The sequence below is a fragment of the Anser anser genome, assembly GCF_964211835.1.
Source record: "Anser anser genome assembly, chromosome: 4".
In the NCBI taxonomy this organism is placed as follows: domain Eukaryota; kingdom Metazoa; phylum Chordata; class Aves; order Anseriformes; family Anatidae; genus Anser; species Anser anser.
Window position 1 is genome coordinate 6,558,401 of NC_139724.1, and position 20,569 is coordinate 6,578,969.

The window sequence follows — 20,569 nt, forward strand, 5'->3', positions numbered from 1 at the left end:
AGGGACTATTGTCAGTGTGTGTCCCCATTTTTGTTAAACATAGCTTACCTTCTGAGTGTTTCTGATCACTGACAAACCCAGTGAAATAATTCTGAGGTAGCTAAAATTAAGGCTTCTATTAATAGAGTTTCTATTAATAGAAATTCTATATAGAAATTCTATTCTATTAATAGATTTCCTATGATCTTATTTCATATCCTTAGGCACTTTGAAGTTATTTTTTGAAATGTTGTGGAGTTATGTATTACTTCCAGTAATGAGAGACAACTTGTTTTTTTTCCCTATTTTTTTTCCTAAGCGTAGCTACAGTTTATGAAATTCTTAGCACAGATTTAGAGTTAAGAGGATCTAAAAATAAATTACCCCCAGAACTAATCTGTGAAATGTTTAATTTTACAGAACTTGGTAGATCTGGCAGGCAGTGAAAGAGCTAGTCAAACAGGATCTGAAGGTGAGTGTTAAATGAAGTTCTCCTCATGACCATTTTTGTTAATTAAGGTTTAATGAGAGGCTATGATGGAAAGGAAGCTACTATCCATGTGATGTTGTTATTTATAAGTAATGTATTTTCCACTTGGTAGGGCAGGATCTGCTCAAGAAAATAACAGAACAGTTATAAAGTGCAGACAATTGTGTAGTTGTATGGCTTTTCTAGAGTAGCAGGTCCAGCAAAAATTGTCGGCTGTACTAATATAATGAAGATGAATCGTCTGTAGTAAAGAAATCATTAGAAGCTCATACAGACTGTTATATACATATAAAGCTGAAGAGTAAGTAGATAGCTCACTGTGTTAACAATCAAGCTTAGTTAAAATGACAGCATGAAGAACAAAAATGCCTTTATTTAAAAAAAAAAAAAGGTAATCTGAGAATAACACATGTTAATATCCTGTCTTAAAAGGTGTAACTACCCTGAAAGTTGAATCTAAGGCTGGTTTGGTACACTTGGATTCTATTAAATTTTTTTGCAAATGCCTATATTAATTACATGTCTAAATACGAAATAAACTTTGTAAACAAAATTCACATTCCTCTGGCCCTGACTACCTACTAAGTGAAGATTATTAATGCTCATTTGTGATAGACTTTGATTCATTTTGGTTATTCTAAAAGATTTGATATTGAGTGCTGATGTGTCACAGTGCATTTTGGTACTTGAGATTTAACTCTGGACAATCCATCTGAGCATAACGTAACACAACACCTTGACATGTTAAAAAAGTATCTAAATGTTGTTTTATTCAAGAAAAAAAATACTGTGTAATACCTAGGTCTCCGACTGAAAGAAGGCTGCAATATAAATCGGAGTTTGTTCATTCTGGGTCAAGTTATCAAAAAGCTTTGTGACGACCCTTCTGGGTAAGTGCTTGTGTTGGCATACCTCTTTTAGGACAAGTCACTAATAAATTAAGAAGTTAAAACTCTTTATACATAAAATAGTATTTTATATAACACTCCTAAATATTCTGTCACCTTAAGAAAATACTGTGTTTTCATAGAAAAATGACTTTTTTTTATCCGTTTTCTTTCTCATTTTCCCATCAGTTTCATAAATTACAGAGACAGCAAGCTGACTCGAATTCTACAGAACTCTCTTGGAGGAAATGCTAAGACGGTTATTATTTGTACAATTACTCCTGTTTCTTTTGATGAAACACTCAGTACCCTTCAGGTAAAACTTCTTGCCTGTTTTCAAGCATTATTCTGATTCTAGACTTTAATATTGATGGCTTGGAGTGGGGAAAAAAATGTGACAGACGGGAGTCTTTAGTCACTTCAATCTTCTAAAGGTCCTCTGCTCTTGGGACATGAAATGTGTTTATTTTGTACTCTGCATGTTCTCTCAGTCGCATTGGTGTACTAGGTTGGCTAGCTAAAGCTTTTTGGCAGTTAGACAACATTTTAGACAGCTTCTACAAGAAGAGAGGGTAAATGAACTAGTGATGAACTTTAGGCAGGATTGTCTTCCTTTTGGTGCTCTCTAGATCTTTATATTGAAAAATAATTAGGTGTGGTTTTGCTTAAGCGCGTTTTTCTTTCATTCAACTGTTCCCTTAATTCTGTTGGGAAATAAGAGAAAAAATAAGTCTCTTGATGTATTTGTTCTTTAACTGCTGTTGTCCATGAGAGAATATGGTTGCTCTTCCAGTTTGCCAATACAGCCAAAAGAATGAAGAATACTCCAAAAGTCAATGAAGTACTTGATGATGATGCCCTCCTGAAGAGATGTCGCAAAGAAATTCTGGATTTGAAAAAGCAGCTGGAGGAAGTATGTAATAAATATACTAAAATTTATACTTATATGCATACAGGCATATATATATATATATATACACACGCACACATACTTCTGTATATTTATAATGGTAGCTATTTGGAAACTGTTTTAAACCAAGACCAGTTAAATCTGGAGGGGTGGGGAAACCTTTTAAGCTGGTAACTGTTGCGTATATTCAGAGAATAGAAATTGAAAACATAAAGTGAAACGTAAAGCAATCGATAATGACCAACATATCTGTGAAAACTAACACTAAATGAGACCAATTGACTGACAAATATTTTTGTAGGTGAGAGAGTTTAAGAAACTTATCATGCCTCATAGTACACCTCAATAGTGCTACAAATGAAAGCAATAATTAACTGACACTCAATAACTTCTTGTATTACAATTAGTTTCCAAGTGGATTATTTCCTCCTTCCTAACTGATGTTCAGCCTAAGCTGCAATTGCATAAGATCAGTGGCAAAGTCTGTCATGTATAGGTTGAAGATATGTTTTAAAAGTGGATGACTGCAACTTCCCACCAAACAGTGTAGTCTCATTCATCTTTCACAAAAAAAAAAAAAAACTACAACGTTGATGAGAATCCTGCAAGTGTTGTAAGAGAATGCATCATAATATGTAAAGCACAGGAAAATCGCAACTTCAGACATGATGCGTCTTTCGACGATTTAAGTCAAAGCAATATTTGGGGGGGGCAGGAGGAGTTATAGAAAAATATTAAGGAAAAGATTTGGCTTTAAAAAATTAATTTGAAGTATAGATTTCCACCTAGTGGTATGCTCGTTATAACATAGTACGTAGTCAGGAAAGTACTTCTATTAAGTACAGAAGAGGTTATTGGAAAATCATGTGTGTATTTATCTCTAAATACTTAATTGTCGCAAGATCATGATGAAGCTGTCAAATAACTAGTTACTGTAATGCAGTTGCTTTACAACAGAATAAATCATCGGTACCCAAAATTTTGAGACATCGCATGCATTAGAGAAGCATATTGTTATGTGACAATTAAATCATAGCTGTGAAAGAGCTTCAGGCTATGTAGAAAGGTGAACTTAAACTGTTATATTTGAAAGCATGTTTTTTCTATCTCTATTTCTTAAATTCCTAGAGAAGTCTGGAGCTATATTGTTTTGCTTTTCTAAATACTTAAATATACAGACTTTAAATACTAAGTCTGTGGGTAAATTGTGGACTAAATTGTCAGTTGCTTTCTTAAAGATTTAGACTCTTAACAACTCTTCCAGACTTAGAAGATTATATATACACGTGGTGTCATTTTTAATTACTAATAATTCCTTATCTCTTGTAACAGTAGTTTGTACTCTTTATGGCAGTATGATTAATCTTTTTATGGAAGGTGTCTCTGAAGACTCAAATTCACGCGATGGAAAAAGATCAATTGGCCCAGTTGCTGGAAGAAAAAAATTCTCTCCAAAAAGTGCAGGAGGATAGGATACGAAACTTAACTGAGATGCTGGTGACTTCTGCCTCGTTTTCATCAAAACAGAATATTAAAGTAAGAGCAGCTGTTACAGATCTTGTTTGTTAAATCTTACATAGAGTCATTGTGAAAATGAAGAATAAGTTTGAGTTAAGCAGTCCTGAGTCTTCAGTTTAAATATGCCCAGACCAACTGTAAATGTTTGTATCCAATTTACACACTTTTTTTTTTTTTTTAAGGAATAACTTCTTAAATAATTTCTGAGTGAGCATTCATTCAATTGTGCCTTGCAGTGAACAAGACTTTTGCTTACAAATGATCATGCTGTGGTTCAGTTTTGAAGAAACTGCAAAGCAGATGGTTAGCCTGCAGGACTGTTGTAGCACTAACTCGTGCAACATCTACTCTCTACTTAGTGCTTTGATTATGATTTTCTGTAAATACCTCTTTTTCTTTTTTTTTTTTTTTTTAAGGCCAAGAAGAGAAGAAGAGTTACATGGGCTCCTGGTAAAATAAACCAGGAGAATGCGAATTATTTTGAAGACTTTGAAAAAACAGCGTTGACTGAAACAAAAAAAATGAAAGTGTCTCTGTCTTCACTACCAGATGGAGAGGATTGTAAGTATCTTTGTGGGGTGGAAGGGGAACAAGAAAATTATGCAAGGCAGCTTTGAAATGAAGACCTGAAAATGAGGAATAATCCCTTAATTATAAATCTAAATTTATAGATTCAGAAATGCTACTCGCTGTGCTACATCATTGCCATTGAATGATTATTTCTGATGTGATGAAATCTTTGACAGAACTCTTGATGTCTAGGTTAAAATTTGCTCTCACTCTATTTTTAATGCATATTCTTTTTCAGCTACATTTTTTGAGAATTCTGAACATGACAACCAATGTTTAACTGTTCCCGATCAAATTTCGGATATAGAGTGGACTGCTGGACCTAACATGAACTGGGTAACTTCATAATCTCTTCAGTTGGCCTTATGTGGTGTATACGCATTACATGCTTCTCAGTAAGGTCAGCCTTACTCTTTAGGGCATCGACATTCTTTTTCCGTCTAACTAGTTAGAAAGCAAGTCTCTGTCATCTCTGTGAAGTTGTGGGATGTTTTTGTGGAGAATGGGCTAGTGAGCTTTGGTATTTAAACAGGACTAGCAGTGAAAAGACAAGCAACAAGGAATATAATAAATTTGCTTCAGCTTGTAGATCAGTTAACTAAAAGTGATTCTTTTTCTAGACTCAGAAAGACTTTGAAGAATCTGTGCAATGCTGTGAAGTTTTAGCACTAGAAAAGGTAAGCTTGTCCATTATTGTCTTAAAAATAAGACCCAAAATTCCAATAACCTCTTCTAAAGTTTGTCGTCTTTTTTAGGATCTTGCTGTAAATGAACTCAGTGTCCTACAAGCTAACTTCAATAACCTAGTATTAGAAAATGAACAGCTGAAATTAGAAATAAATGAAATGAAGGAGAAACTGAAGGAAAAGATAGAAATGGATGAATTTGAAGCGCTGGAAAAACAAACACAAAAAGATCATGAGGTAAGGTGCACTGAAATACAGATAGATAAGAATTCTGTATATTCAAATGTTTTTGAGAGTTAAGTCAGTATACATATACTTGGATGTTTACTCACAGGTGGTGCTAAGTTGCGCTCAACAGCAGAATGAAAGAATCCAGGATTTGAAATGGACTTAGTGTAAAATTCATATTTAAATTTTGAATTTTACACTATTTAAATTCATTTAAATTTATTTATTTAAATTCATATTTAAATTTTGAATTTTAACTAGATGAAGTCTAGTTAAACACATGTATATATTTGTGTGTATCCACACTATTTTTTGTGTGCGTATATATGTAATATATGAATGGTCTAGATTTCTGCAAGAGATTCTCCCTTTTCAATGTGTAATGAATGCGCTATTACTAAATATGCTGTAGAGTATTTTGAAGTTAGTGAAGTATGGCTTAATAAGCATACTTGTTTCTTGTATAGGACAGTTCAGTGAGTTACAAAAGTCAGAGCTATGTCGGCATTAACTTTAAACATTGTTTAACTCAGTAATAATGCGAATGGTAATGTCTGTAAAAGGAAAAAATAAAAGCTGTTTTGTGCCACAAAGTCGGAAAATTCTATCTAGTGGATAATATGATGTAGGACATGCAGACTTTCAGTTCCTTTCACCTCCTCATGCTTTTTGTGGACCATATATACTTTTTTTGTCCAAATGTCTGTTTTTTTCTATGCTCTAATTCTGTTACAAGTAATACATACTTATATTTAGGTATTACGTTCTAGTTGCCCAAGGGCTAGGCTGTCAAATAAGTTACAGAAGGAAAAGACTTCTGAGGTATTGAGACATGGATGTACTTTATTCCATTTCTTACCCAATGCCTTTTCCAGAAGGAACCGATGCTTTGCTGTGTTGGCTGCAGACTGCTTGTACACCCTAGGCTGTTTAATATCCTCTTACCATGATGCTAAGGTTGAACTGAAGTTGCATCCTTTCACACTGTTTCAGGTTACAACTTAACAACCTCACCTATTATTTCTGTTCCCCACAAAGATTTATAGGTATATTCTGAAGCCAACATTTAACAAATCCTGTTACAGTTGTCCCTGAAAAACCTTTGTATGTCTAATGACAAATATAATAAACTACCTTAAGTTGTAAGAACTGCTTTTTGAACAAATCATATCTTCAGATCCATATCTGAAGATACTCCCTAAAATGTAAGCATTTGATACCTGTGTAGCAAAGTAATTACAGCATAAGTGACAGGTCACATACTTTACTAAGCACATGTAGTTGAAATCATCAATTTCAGCCAGCAGACACACAGAGGTAAACTCTACTGTGAATAATGACATAAAGTGACTTTTAACAGATAGTTTGATACTATTTCTACAGCTATCCTCTGACCTGAAAATTACAGGTTAGGTTTCCTCCTCCCTATACGTGTAGCTTTTCTCTCTAGTCTTCTACTGCTTGTGCCTCCTTTCAGAGGATGCAACTTGAATGTGTTCATGGCTTGCTTACTTCACCTCAGTTTTGACACTTTCTAATTCTTGTCATTGAATAGATTATATCAAATAGCTGCACCGTGTTGTAAAAAGCTGCTTAACATGACCAATTTGAAGTTTTATATCTTACAGATTTGTGCATGAAATGGCTTTGATCACATTGCTTTCACTTCTTGAGCTGTTGCAGATTAAGTTGTACTTGAATTCTTTCAGTTTGCTGGGAAGCTGAAATAGAGCTTTGCATCTTATCTATCAGTTTGAAAGAATGTAGCAGCTTGCTTTGTACCTGTTTAAATACATACATATGGTTTGCTACCTAATAGAAAAGAAAACATAAGGTAGACCTTGCTTATTTTCATGGCGATGGCAGCTAATACTATTGGTGTGGGCGCTTTCTAACCTACTCTGCAATTTTGCTTCATTTTGCTCCACAGATAGAGCTAATGCATGAAATTACCAACCTAAAGAATATAGTTTCAAATGCTGAAGTGTACAATGAAGAACTTGAGGTGAGTCTGTCTCATAAACTTGCATGCAGTAAGACTTTCATGGAACATTGTTTGGTTTATGTTGATTATACTCTTATCTGCTATGGACAGTCTAGACTTACAGGGTTCTGGTTAGTCTTACCAGCTATAAACTTACCAGTTATAAACTTAGTAACAGTTATTATGTAAGATTGAGTTTTCTGTTAGATTTCTACCTGGAAAAAAAAAATGGAACTACGTTTTCCCTTGTTTTTTTCTTTTCCCTTTTCTCCTGTAACTTTTAGGCAGAAATAAGCTCCAAATTGGAACAGCTGAAAGAGAAAGAGAACAAAATAAAGACATTACAGAATCGTGTGGAAGAATTGCAGAAAGCAGGAGTGGAAAAAAAGGACGCATCTTTTTCAGTTGTAAACGTGAGTTTTCTTCTGGGGTTGAAAGGCTATGTTGGATTTTACTTTGCTGGGTATGAGTTAAATATAATTATAGCTTTAGATTAGTTGAAATCTGCTGTTAAGCGAACTAGCTATTTTTTGAAGCTTAAAACACTAATTTACTACATCAACAGTTCTCCTGCAAGAAGCTTATTTTATACAGCAATACTTTGGTGAAGTAAAGCTATGGGAAAGGTTGCACTTTATCTGAGCTCTGTCCTTCTACTGTTCCTTTTAGATGGAATAATGAACCATGTTCTCTAAGTCTCTTCTGTGCTTTAACCATATTATAATGATCATGTTTGCTTTATTATGGCCTGTTTCAGCTTTTTTATTATTTTTCTTCTCTTTCAGAGAGATTCTGATAAACTAATTGAGGAAATTCAACAGCTGAATAAATCCCTCTTAGATAGTGAAACTATAGCCTTGGATGCCAAAAAAGAATCTGCTTTTCTCAGAACTGAAAATTTGGAGCTGAAGGAGAAAATGGCAAGTACTTGTTAAACTACTTTTGTTGCTGTACCAAATACGGTTGAGGTACTATTGTCTTACAATCAGTAAATACAAGATTTGGCTAATGACTCATGCTCCAAGTGATGTTTTCACTCTGGAACTCATGGAAAACAGGTCTTAGGAGAAAGATGAAAAGATGATAGAGGCTTGTTGTGCAGGAGTAAGTGTTCAGTTTATCAGTATGGAGAGAATAAATGAATAGTCTTTGGGGAGTTCCTGGGACGGAAGACTCCAAGTCTGATTTTTACCAGGGAATGAAACAGTAAGATGAATTCAGGAAAGTGAGGTGGACCTTACTTTGAGATTTGATGGAGTAAAAATGAAATGGGTAAAGTGGTTATGGTTCAACCTCTAATGTAAGGTACATTTTGGTCAGCACTCTAACAGGAATTAATTTCTTCAACTGTGACTTCTTCTGTTGTATTTATCATGATCAAAGTTGTTCAGGGCAACAATAGGAAACGTGATGGGTGCAATGTTTAACTGTTAAGCAAGTAGGCTTGTATTTTGTGTGTGAACTGCATGTTGTTTTGTTTTCCTGAAGAATGAACTCTTAAATAATTACAAGCAAATGCAAAAGGATGTGCAACTCTATCAAAGTCAAATAGAAGCAGGAAAAGCCAGCTACAAAAAAATGCAAGCTGACTTGCAGAAAGAATTGCAGTCTGTATTTCAAGAAAACACAAGGTTAACTTCACTGATGGAGGGTAAAGTTCCAAAAGGTACTATTCAGTTTGAGTTGGTGCTCTCTTCCCCTCCCTTGCCCCTTCTCCCTTTTCCCCATTGAGGTGGGTGGTAGGGAAGATTTTGGCTCTTTTCCCAAATGTTTAGAGCATTTGTCAACATAACATAAAATATCTGTCTCTCTGATACTGCTGGCACATAACAACTACTTCAGCACTTTCTTAAATTATTTGGAAAACTGTGACTTCTAGAATGTTTTGTTTCACACGAAGACAGTCACGTGGATGAAGACTATTGGTGAAAACCTAAAATAAGCTGGATGTTCATCTAAGTGACGACCAAATTCAGACTAGTAGTTTCATCTTTTAATTTTTGATCATTACAAAATACACTTTTCTAGACTTGAATGAATATGACATTCAGAGTGCATTATACCTCTTCTGCTTAATTTAAAACCTGCTTTTCTTCTCTCACACTTTCTAATCTAAATTTGTTCATTTTTCTAGATTTGCTTTCTGTTGTGGAGCTGGAAAAAAAGGCATCTGATGTAAAAGCGGAGCTAGAAAAAGCACTGGAAGAGAATGCACTCCTACAAAAACAAGTAAATGAGCTATCAGAATTTCAGTCTCTACCAAATACTGTTGAGATACAGCAGAGAGAGGTAAACAAAAAAAAAATTTTTCTGGAGAAAATTAAATTTTCTGGAGCTGGACTTCCTTACGTGTTCTTTATATTGTGCTTCATGAGTTACACATTAGAATTTCCTATACAATAGGCCTCTCAAAGACAAAAGTAGTCTTGAATCAAATAACATGAAATTAAAAAAAAAAAAAAACATTAAGCTGCTTTTCCTCAGGTATCTGATATTTACATTCAAGAAAAAATCAAAGATCGCGTGTTCAGTCTGCTATAACTAATCAAGAATTTCTAGTACAAAGTTTGCTTATTTACCGTGGTCATTATTTGATAACTGCATGTGTAGGTATAATGGTGATTGATCCTCATTCACTGTTCTAAAACTGAATTTTTGTTTGTGAGGAGTAAATTTTAAGACATCTGGGTAGAAATGCTGGTTGAGAAGTAGAAGATTTAACTCAAGTTTTCCACAATTTTCAAGGAAGCTTTCTTGTTTCCTGGCAGGGCAGGGCTTAGTAAACTGTTTCCTACAAGCGTGTCTGAAGACTTCTATGCAGTAGCTTCAAGTTGTGGTGTGTGGTTTTGTTTCTGTTTGTTTTGTTGTTGTTTTTTTTTAATCCTCAAATACCTGCTGCTAAGTATATGAACTTAGAATGGCTCAGGGCAAGTAATTTTGCCAAAACTCGATTGTAAATACTTAGCAGAAAGCTCCAAAAACTTCAGTGTCCTACTTCTACAAATCACAGAATCACAGAATTGTAGGGGTTGGAAGGGACCTCGAGAGATCATCAGGTCCAATCCCCTTATATAATAAACATTAATTAGATGTTAACAACTTTATAAAATCCATATCATAAATAAAATCTTGGTACATCAGCATACTTACTCAGTTTAGAAGCTATAGTTAGGAGTATTAATCCATTCTTAGCTCAGATATATAGAAAAATAAAATATTTTTTAAATGTCTAAAAAAAAAGAATTAGTTTGGCTTTTTGGACCCAATGGGGCTTGCCGTCATCCCTTTTATTTGAAGATTTGTTTGGGTTTTATTTTGTTGGGGGAGAGTCTGGAAGTCTAGCACCATACTGCACTCTGTGTTTGCCTATATTTGTTTCCTAAGCCTGCATATGAACATGTTTTTTTTCATTACATAGCTGTGATAAATACTGACTTAGAAAATACTGTTAATGTTTTCTTCTGTTGGCAGATTCTTGAAAAGTGTGAGGAGCTACGCTTACTAAAACTGGAAAGAGAAAAGCTGCTCTCTGAGGCAGCTGATAATGAAGTTAAACTTAAGTATATGACTGAAGAAATTGGAAAATCAAAAGAAGATCTAGCAGATGCACAGCTTAAATATGAAAACTCTGATCAGGAATATGTAGCACTTAAACAACTGCATGAAGAACTAGAACTAAAATACGTAGCTGCATCGGAGGACAATGAACAAATGAAACTCCAAATAGAATATCTATCTAAAGAAGCAGAAGAGTCTAAAACAGCCTTGGATGATGTGAAATTAGAGGTCAGTGTCGTCTTGATCCTTTAGACATGTAAGATAGAAAGAATTCTTTCATAGTATTAAAATCACTTGGAGAAGTGATCTTGAATGTATAAATAACATTGCTGTTGAAATTCTTGTAGTGTTAGTGGATTTACTTGTTCTTTGCCAGATGTACAAAGTCGTAGGCTTATGCATCTCAGTGGTCCTTCATGGGCAAAGAAACATAGTTTACTCCAGATTATGTGTTCTCCTTCTGTACTCTAGTTTTAATTCTTATTTTCCCATTCTTAAGTTTATTTATTGTGCAAATTGTATTTATTTATTATTCAAATTTTATTTATTATGAAAATATATTTTACATATGTAGCTATGATACTCTGAAATTGTAGAAACAAAGCTTTCTCCTCAGGGAAATGTTTAGGATTTTGCTTTAAAAGAAACAAAAGGGAAGATCTTTCAAACCAGAGAAAACCACTGCATTAATTGGGAAATATAAAGGGGGGGAGGAACGTGTTTTAGAAGAAAAGGAAATTAAAGATGCATATATTTCTGATAAGCCTTTTGGTAGTGATATGGCTGTCATAATCAGCTATAGATTTGATTGCTTCCTAAGCTAGGCTACAGTTTCATGTGTGTTTCTTGTGTTTTAGCATGGCTTTTCGTGCTAAGGAGAAACCATCATAAGGTTTCCAGAAACAGATGCTTATTTAATGTGGGCAAGAATCTAAGTGGAGGCTTAAAGTGAAACGGTGGAACTTCTATTCTTTCGTTGAGGAGTGAGAGGATGCTAGCTTTTCTAAGCTAATGTGAGTCTGTGAGAACATGTATGTAACATGCTGTTTTGCATTACAATGAAAGTGTCTGGTCTTTCCCTTTATAAACTAAAGCTCTCTAACAAAATGAAAGAATTGGAAGAAAAGACAGCAGAGCACGAACATCTCCTTGGTGTAAGAGAAGATCTTATTCAGACTCAGCAGAAGCTAAATGAAATGGAACAATTAAAAGAGCAAGAAAAGATTATGGAATCAAGATTGGAGGCCAAGGATTCAGAGATACAGGCAGTTCTTCAACAGCTTAGTGGATGTTGGGAAGAAATAAAAACTCTCACTCAGGAAAGAGATTACCTGAAACAAAAAGAGGAGTCTCTCCAAGCTGAGAAGGACCAGCTCAGTGAAGATATCAAGGACACTGTTTCAATGGTAGGAATTCTGCCTTTATTGAAGTGGACCATACATATTAAGGGGAAAGAATGTAAGAACAGTTATAAACAATATTGAATAGGGGATTAGGAGAGTGGAGTTTTTTGTTTTTATTCAAGGAGTACTTACTAATGTGGCAAAACACCTCAGACTTTTCTCTTGTGGATTTTCTTTCTTTTATTCTAAAGAACATTTTAGCGCATGAAGAACTGAGAAATGCACAGAGTTCTCTCAAGCAGTCCCGGGAAGCTGTTAAGAAGTTGGAGAAAAGTATTTCTGAAAAAGAGTCTCAGATGCTGAGTGTTGAGGAGACACTAAGGAAAACCATTAGTGAACTTGAAATACAGGTAAGATGATATGTGATCATTCAAAACTTAATTGTTAAAAGCATTTTCCAATATGTGAAAATAAGCCTGGTTAATGTCCTTGCAGTCTCATCTGTTTGCCCTTAAATTTCTACACCTTTGGTAGAAAGCGTGTGACATAGTGCTCTCTGATCCAAGCCTTCACAGCTTGATGCTCTACAGAGAGATCAGCATCTTCTGATGTACAGTAATAAATCTGTGCTTAACTAGTGTGTTCCAGAGCTGCCGACTTGAGTGGTGGCATTAGATGACAAATGGAAGAAAAGATGAGTTACCATAAGCTTTATGGTTTGTAACACTCAAGTCCCAATGAGAAGCCTAGCAAGTGGTTGTAAATGGCAGCTGAGCTCCAAACACATAGCAGAAAACTGATCCCATGTCTTCATGCTTGTGTACAACAACTCACAAGGAAGGATGCTGAGAATATTTTCTTGTGCAGTTGCTTCAGTGGCAATTTCTTTGGCAGGACAATCTGTAATATATGAGACTGGACTTTAGCCTGAAGTATATCAGCTGCCAAACCCAATAAGTCAGTGGTCATTAATTCAGTATTTGCACGGGTTTTTTTGAGTGGATGCATAAAAATAAGTGAAGAGATTCTCTCTTATTTGGCTTCTTTTCTCCCAGACATTTTCTAAATAAAATGTGGACAGTTGCAGAAGAGATTGCTGAAAAGTTAACATTTAAAACAGGTGACAAAAAGGCCAAAGGTTGTTTCGTATTTTTTTTCCTGTTTTAATTACAGCAGTTTAATACTAGAAATGCTGTAGAAGAATGAATCAAATTTTTTGTATTTAATTTTGGTTTTGAATTAAAGGAAATGCTATCTTTGCACGCCTTGTAGATATCACAAATGACAGAAGAAATTAAAAACATCACATCAGAGAGAGACCGGCTTGCTGAAGAAAAAACAGAAAAAAACTGTAGCGAAAGTGATCAGCTTCAAGTGCTAAAGGAACAGATAGTTTTCCTTACACAAGAGAACAATTCATTGCAAGATAAGCTGGACAACTTACACTTGAAAAAAGAAGAGAATGGGGAAGGAACTCCGGTAAATATTATACTAAGTTTGTAACAGAAAACCTACCTATTTAAACTTGACCTTGAGTGAAAACAATTTGCAAAACAAACCAGAGAAGGGTGCTTGACTGCAGACTATTGGACTCCACAATTATTACTGTTTACCTGAAAGTTATTCAACCAATACAGTTGGATATAGTCAACTAATAGTAGGATATGACAAGCTTTGCTGTAAAAAAAAATTTTATCTTGTTATCTTGTTCTGAGTTGACCTGTACAGAGACATGGTTGTGTAATTAAGTAGTTAAAGCTAAAAATTGCTCATCTGGAAGGGGTGGTTCTGCTTTTTCAAAGCATAGAAATTATTTTTTTTTATTTTCCTGGCAATGTGTGTTAAGGGACTTCGCAGCTAACATCCTCCATAATTGGGTATGCTGATTGTGTGAGTGGTTTTAACATAAATGTATATTTTAAACTGTCTATAAAGTGTATGCGTATACTAATATTTATGGGAGGGCAGACAAACTTTGAGGAAATAATTGTCTTGACACCATTATTATCTGCTCTCGAGATAAGAAGTAGGAACGAGATCTCTGTAGTGATCGCTTTTCCTCAGGCTTAAACTATGGCTGTGAAGTTCTGCTTCTGGCAACTTGTTTCAGAAGTCACCGTGTCAAATTGTACTTATACACATCTCTTTTTTTTCCAAGAAACTTGAATTACATATTGAATTCAAAGATATTTGTATGCAGAATTATAGGATTTAAAACATTCTATTTTACATAAATCAACTTGTCAAAGGCCAGATATGATTCTCTTAAAGTTACTTAGCTAGATGTCTTGATTTCTGTTTCTGTATAAAATAGGTATCTGAGACTCAAGAGAAGTCCATTGAGCAGGAAATACTACTTCTAAGAGAAGAGCTGAGCCAGACACAAAAGAAACTGCGTGAAATGGAAGAAATGAAAGCCAGTGAATCTAACGGGGAGTCTGAAAAAATGGGGAGAACAGATTTTACTACAAAACTGCGTGACTGTCAAGAAATGGGAACTCTGACAGAAAGAGAAGATTATGATGATGATCTTAAAATGCAACTGGAAAATCTCCAAAATGAGAGAGACCAGCTGAGAAACACTGTACAGGAGACCATTAACATGGTAAGAATAATTATCCTATTCCTTTAGGACAACAGCTTTAGTAAACTTCCATCTTAATTTTTGTAGGTGCTGTTCTGGCTTCAATGTACTTTAACTATTTTGTGTCCGCAGAATTCAGCTGTGCAGGAAGAGTTGAGATATGCTCATAACTCTATCAGACAACACGAGGAGACCATTGTGGAACTGAAAGAAAGTATTTCAGAGAAAGAAGGTCAACTCCTGAAAGTGCAAGAGGCGTTGAAGGAAACGACTGAGCTGAAGCAGAAGGTCAGATGTAGTTTTGCAAATAAAATTTCTATCAAGATTGGGCAACCCATGGCCTCTGCAGACTTCAGTTTGAAAGGGTTCAATAAATCTAGTAATAAAACTTAATTAAAAGCTTTTACCTTTTTTTTTCCTGTATTGCTTTTCAAAAGAAAGCCATAAAAATAGAGGCAGTGAAAAGACGACCAAATTGCAATTTGACCTGTAAGCTACAACCCTTATAACCAAATCATGCGTTAGTACTGAAGGGTGGAACATTAGACATCAATGCTGCTATTTGACTTCAATTTATTTTAAGTCTTAAACTTTTTAACATTTCTCTAATAACATGCTGTCTTTCAGCTATGTGACTCTGAAGATACTCGAGCAACTAAATGGCAGTTTAGTGCAGCGAGTTCAAGAGCAAGCTATTCATAAACTTAGTGTCTACTTATTTTCATATCTGAAGCTACTGGGTCTTTAAAGAAAACATTAACGCTTGTTAGAATCAAGCCTATCTGCTGCAGATACAGTAATGGAGTAGTTTTTGTAGAATTATAGTGGATTGTAAATTTTTACACACTTTTGCCAGTGAGATAATCAAACTTCAGTGCTTCTAACTTTTAAGCAAAATTGTTTTCATCCTTTGCTTTCTACCTTAGTAAACTAATGGCCATGTCTTCTGTAAAATAATCCCATTATAAGAACGCATGTAGATAGATAATGCTTGTGAAATGTGAGCCAGTAGCACTTTTCTTATATCAACCTGATTACTGGGACAAAAAAAAAAATAAAACAAATTAGCATGGTAATGTTTTTTCCAAACTAACAAATTACTTCCACCTGTGCTGGAAATGGTCAGCAGTATTAATAACAGATATTTGTTCTTTCAGCTCGCTGAAGTAACTGAAAACCTGACTCGTGTCTCTTCTGAGTATGATGTGCTACTTGCAGAAAAAGAACAGACTGAAAGAATAATGAATGAGCACGTCTGTCAGGAGCCTGAGAAAATTGCTCTACTTAATCAGGAGAAGGATGAACTACAGCAAATGGTAGAGGTCTCTAAAGCAGAAAGAGACCAGTTAGAGGCTGACTGTCAGGAAAGCAAGGAGAGAGTATGTATTAAAATCTCCTTAAATCTTTGTTTGAAAGACATGTTATGCTACTGTATTACTTCAGTCATGAAGCCTGTTGAGTATCTCTTCCTTTCTTCATTTGTTCTCAGAAGCAGTAAACTAAATTTAGTTTACTAATCCAATCTTGATTTTGGAACTTGTTTCTTAATTCTCCTTCACCACCCGTTTGGTCACTGTGCCACTCTGGGTTTAGCCACAGTTGTTTGTTGCCTGATGGACAAACACTCCACAAGTTTCTGTTACATTTTTCATCTCCAGTAGCTTTGCATTTAGCACTGAACAGTAAAGGTAATACAAGCTTACAGAAATCAAAGGGCTTAAGTCTCCTACCTATTTCAGTCCAGAATAAATTGACAAAGAGAAAGCTAAACCTGGAAAAGAAAGTATCTAATGCATTTCTCCTTCCTGATGTCTTGTTCTTGGGGCAGAGTAGCACTTCAAGATTCCAAGTATTTGCATGAAAATATGTTTATGTTGACACAGTATTTCAGACAAACTTAACCTGAGGTGTGGTCAACAAAAATGAAGCTAGTAAGTAAGTAAAAGGAAGTCTGGTAAATCTTTCCTAAAAGATTTGCAGAGCTTTTCATGAGAATTAAAAGCTTTCATATGAATTTGAGTGAACTTCAGATAGAACCTCTGGTCTCTTTTTAAGTATGTATAGACCAACTATTCTAAAAACTAAAATCAGTTAACTAACATCAGATCTTCAGAGTTGTAGATCTTGCTACAACACAGCTTGACAAAATATTCCTTTAACTGGTGACAGTTGCCCCAAGAATTGTAAGTAAAATTTAAGAAAGACATACTGGGTGATCAGCCATGTAACACTTTGTTCTGCAGTTGTTAAAAGTTCTGGCAGAAATGGAAAGTCTGCAGGAAGAACTAAAGCATCATAAAGAGCAAGCTAATATTCAGAAGAACTTGCTAGCAGAAGGAGAAGAGAAACTGCAAAACACTGAAGAAAAACTAACTGAAGAAATAAACAAACTGAAAGAAAAGGCAAGTACACTAACAAAAGCAACTCTTAAAACTGATTTAGAGAATGTCCCCTGAAGGACTGATTGTAATAACAGGTACCTACCTACCTGTTTTAATTTGTATTGTTTTGCAGGTCTGATAGATGAGTTTTTGCTAGTAGACCGTGACATCCTGTTGATAAATTCTATGTGCTGAGTTTGTACTGTTTTTTTAATACTTTTGTAGATAGACACGTTGAATGAGGACTTAAATTTGGTAACTAAGGAAAGGCAACAGCTGCTGGGAGAACTAAAAGAAAAGACTGAAAGTGAAAACAATAAAGACAATGAACTTCAACAACTAGAGAAACAATGTGATTTGTTAGCACAGGAGAGAGATCAGCTCCAGAAAATGCTGGAAGGTGTTCAAGCAGAGAAGAACAATCTGGAGGTTGACCTACAGAAGAGTGTTGATAAGGTGCTTTATCTTTTGATTAAAGTATAATAACGATAAATGTTTAGGAGAGAAGGTTGGCTGATTCTCGAAGCTGTCTTGAAATAGTATCTTACAAGTATTAGTGTTATATGTACAAATTGAAGATACTGGTATGCTTTAACTCCTGTCATGTGGAATTGTATTAAGGATTTATGCAAAGATGTATTCTTTCAAAAAATCTGAGACTATTTAAAATATTCTATATTTAGAATATATATATCTTCTATATTTATTTGTTTATTTCTTATAATGAAGAACCAGAAAACATGGAAGTAACTACCAAAATGCTTAATGGGCACTTTTATGAATTTGGTGGTGTGTTTTGTAGTTGAGTTCCAAAGCTGACACTGAAACAGACAAATTCTCTATGTATCTTTATTTTGCTTCTGGTTAAGGTGTAGCTTCATAACAGAGCCCTGAAACAGGTTGCCCAGACTGGCTGTGGAGTGTCCTTGTATGGGGACATTTAACACCTGCCTGGATGTGGTCCTCTGCAACACGCTGTAGGTGACCCTGTCTGAGCAGGGGAGCTGGACTAGATGATCTCTAGAGTTCCCTTCCACACTCAACCACTCTGACTTTGTAGCGATGAAGATGACAATTGAATTGGTTGGGTGGTGTCCATTGAGCAGCAGTCTTTGTTCAGACAGGGAAATCACCTCAGTGATCTGTAGTTGATTCAGATCTGTGGTAGGCAGAGAATCTTCTTACGCGTGCTACCAGTATTTTCCAATTCGTCTATTTTAGTGTATCTGTTGCCTTGCTGTAAAACTTGAACTTCATTTGAAATTTGGAAATCTAGTGAAAGGAGTGCTAGTCCTGTAACAGCTAATCAAAGGTAATTTAAAAGCATTTTTGGCAACTGTCTGACTGAAAGCTGTTCCATGTTAGGTCTAGAATTTATTTTCTAGATAGTTCTCAATGTGAACCCCACTCATGTTACATCTCTGCTTTGTGTTCCTCATCTCTGAAACAGGGATTGCAGAAAATAAGTCAAAGCATGTTTGTAGCATATTCTGTATACTTCTTGACACTGAATACTGAGGATTTATCAATATTCTAATTTGGTAGGCTTTATTTAGGAGAAACGTTCAAAGACAAAATTTGCAACTTTTTCAACTAAAGCACCTTCTGTTTCTGTGAAGTATTTTGACTCCTATGAAATATTGAGTGGTCTTGTGTGTTAGAAGTAGATTCATAGATCTCAGTTTTGATATGTTAAATTTCTATTTTTACTCCAGATTCTTGAAACAGAAAAGGAATTGAAGTGGCAGCAAGAACTCCTCAGCAATGAGAAGATCAAAGCTGAAGAAAGGGAGGAACATCTGTTAAAGGTTCAGAGGAGGTCTGAGATTCTAGAGGACAGCCTAACAAATAAGGTGAGGAGTTTTGGTTTTCAGCTAGCTACTCCATGATTATGTTTTCTGATGTTTTATCCCTGAAGAGCTAAGTTTTTGCTAAAGACAAACCCTATTTAATTTTAAATTGTCAGCCTATCACTTTTGTGTGACATAAGCATGAACATGAGAGAGGATTTTGTAAATGTTTGTTTAGTGATATTTAGAAGTGCCATTCTCGACTCATGTCAACCTTATAGCCAGCTGGGTTGGCTGCTCCACTAGAATGGACACAGATTTGTCCAACTTGTACAGGTTTAATATGATGGTAACTCTGTATGTGTTCATTGGGACTTTAAAAGGCACCACATAGACTGTTTTGAACTTAAGTGGGTTTCAAATCTTTGGTGCTTTGCACACTTTCAAACTGTCTGTTATTCAGCAAATATTGCCACTTAGCTCTTCCCAGCTCAATCTTTCTGCAGTTTTTCACTTCTTTGCTTTTCACCTGTCAAACTCTTCCTTTGTAGATCAAACAGTATAACTACGGATTGCTTCAAGCTAGCGTATGTGTTATTGATCAAATGATTAGAACAGATAGATGGACAATGGAATTGTCTTTGCCTTTTGCTAGTTTTCCTATTTCTATTTTCTTGTAATGTAAATGCATTTTGACTGTTTCATGTTTTCCTCTTGCTTTAGTGGAAACCAGAGTTGACTAAAGTAGAGTTCTCTGGATGTAATGCTATTTCTCTTTTATTTATTTTTTCTGAGTGATTAGAAAACTGAAATTTATTTTTAAACTTCTCTTGCTGCTAATGTGAATTTTAGAATTACTGGAAATTGTATTTGACACAACTAATTTTAGTACTTTATAGTGAAGTGTACAGACTAGGACAAACACATTTCTTGTTTTTCTCCATCACTACAGATTCAACAGTTAACTGAGACGCTAAATAGTGTATCAAGTGAAAAAGACCAGTTATTGGCTGAAAGAACTAGTCATTCTTTTCAACTTAAAGAACAAATCTCATCAATTAATGAAGAAAAAGATGAGCTACAAAAACTTCTTCAGGACATCAGGGCTGAGCGGGACCAGCTCAAGATGGAATTGCAAAAGAACTCTGAGATGGTTGGTGTTGCAAGTTGCATACCTAAGTTATGAATAATTTACCTTCTTGAATGGTACTTAAATATGCATATATTTATTTCAGTATATTGAAACAAGTGCTAAACTGGAATGTGCTCTAAGTAAACTGAAGGAGAGAAGCCTGAGCGACATGTCTGTTCAAGTGGATGCACTGGATAACGCAGAACAGATGGATGTTGACAGCCTGAAGGCAAAAACCTTGAAAATTAAGGTAAACTACCCTGCTTACATAAGGGTACATGTTAAAACTTAGTACCACTTGTTCCGGAGCATAAACTTTGCTTCTATGCATCATGTGCTAATGGGATTGCATGTCTTGCTAAGATACTACAAACCACAGGATTGGTTGGTTTGTGGTTGCTCTTCAGTGACAGTGCATCCTGTCCTGGGAATGTTAAATTGAACTTCTCAATTGAGACATCTCGCTTGATTTACTGTCCAGTCACCTGTATCACCAATTAGTTTTTATTTGGAACTGCTTCCCTGTTTT

The 20,569-nt window shown here is 35.2% G+C and overlaps 1 protein-coding gene across 1 annotated transcript in view; it reads left to right on the forward strand.

The window, feature by feature from the left end:
• CENPE (centromere protein E) overlaps positions 1-20,569 on the forward strand; it is a 35,853-nt gene that overhangs the window by 4,869 nt on the left and 10,415 nt on the right. Inside the window, exons 9-34 of the mRNA XM_083835600.1 lie at positions 400-451; positions 1,272-1,359; positions 1,546-1,672; positions 2,150-2,269; positions 3,644-3,802; positions 4,201-4,345; positions 4,593-4,690; positions 4,975-5,031; positions 5,110-5,277; positions 7,199-7,273; positions 7,537-7,665; positions 8,038-8,172; positions 8,741-8,918; positions 9,387-9,541; positions 10,724-11,038; positions 11,905-12,216; positions 12,405-12,563; positions 13,426-13,632; positions 14,468-14,758; positions 14,870-15,025; positions 15,895-16,116; positions 16,981-17,143; positions 17,348-17,574; positions 18,834-18,971; positions 19,861-20,061; positions 20,144-20,290. Of these exons, the coding sequence (XP_083691726.1) occupies positions 400-451; positions 1,272-1,359; positions 1,546-1,672; positions 2,150-2,269; positions 3,644-3,802; positions 4,201-4,345; positions 4,593-4,690; positions 4,975-5,031; positions 5,110-5,277; positions 7,199-7,273; positions 7,537-7,665; positions 8,038-8,172; positions 8,741-8,918; positions 9,387-9,541; positions 10,724-11,038; positions 11,905-12,216; positions 12,405-12,563; positions 13,426-13,632; positions 14,468-14,758; positions 14,870-15,025; positions 15,895-16,116; positions 16,981-17,143; positions 17,348-17,574; positions 18,834-18,971; positions 19,861-20,061; positions 20,144-20,290 (4,224 nt within the window). The remainder of the gene's footprint in view (positions 1-399; positions 452-1,271; positions 1,360-1,545; positions 1,673-2,149; positions 2,270-3,643; positions 3,803-4,200; positions 4,346-4,592; positions 4,691-4,974; positions 5,032-5,109; positions 5,278-7,198; positions 7,274-7,536; positions 7,666-8,037; positions 8,173-8,740; positions 8,919-9,386; positions 9,542-10,723; positions 11,039-11,904; positions 12,217-12,404; positions 12,564-13,425; positions 13,633-14,467; positions 14,759-14,869; positions 15,026-15,894; positions 16,117-16,980; positions 17,144-17,347; positions 17,575-18,833; positions 18,972-19,860; positions 20,062-20,143; positions 20,291-20,569) is intronic.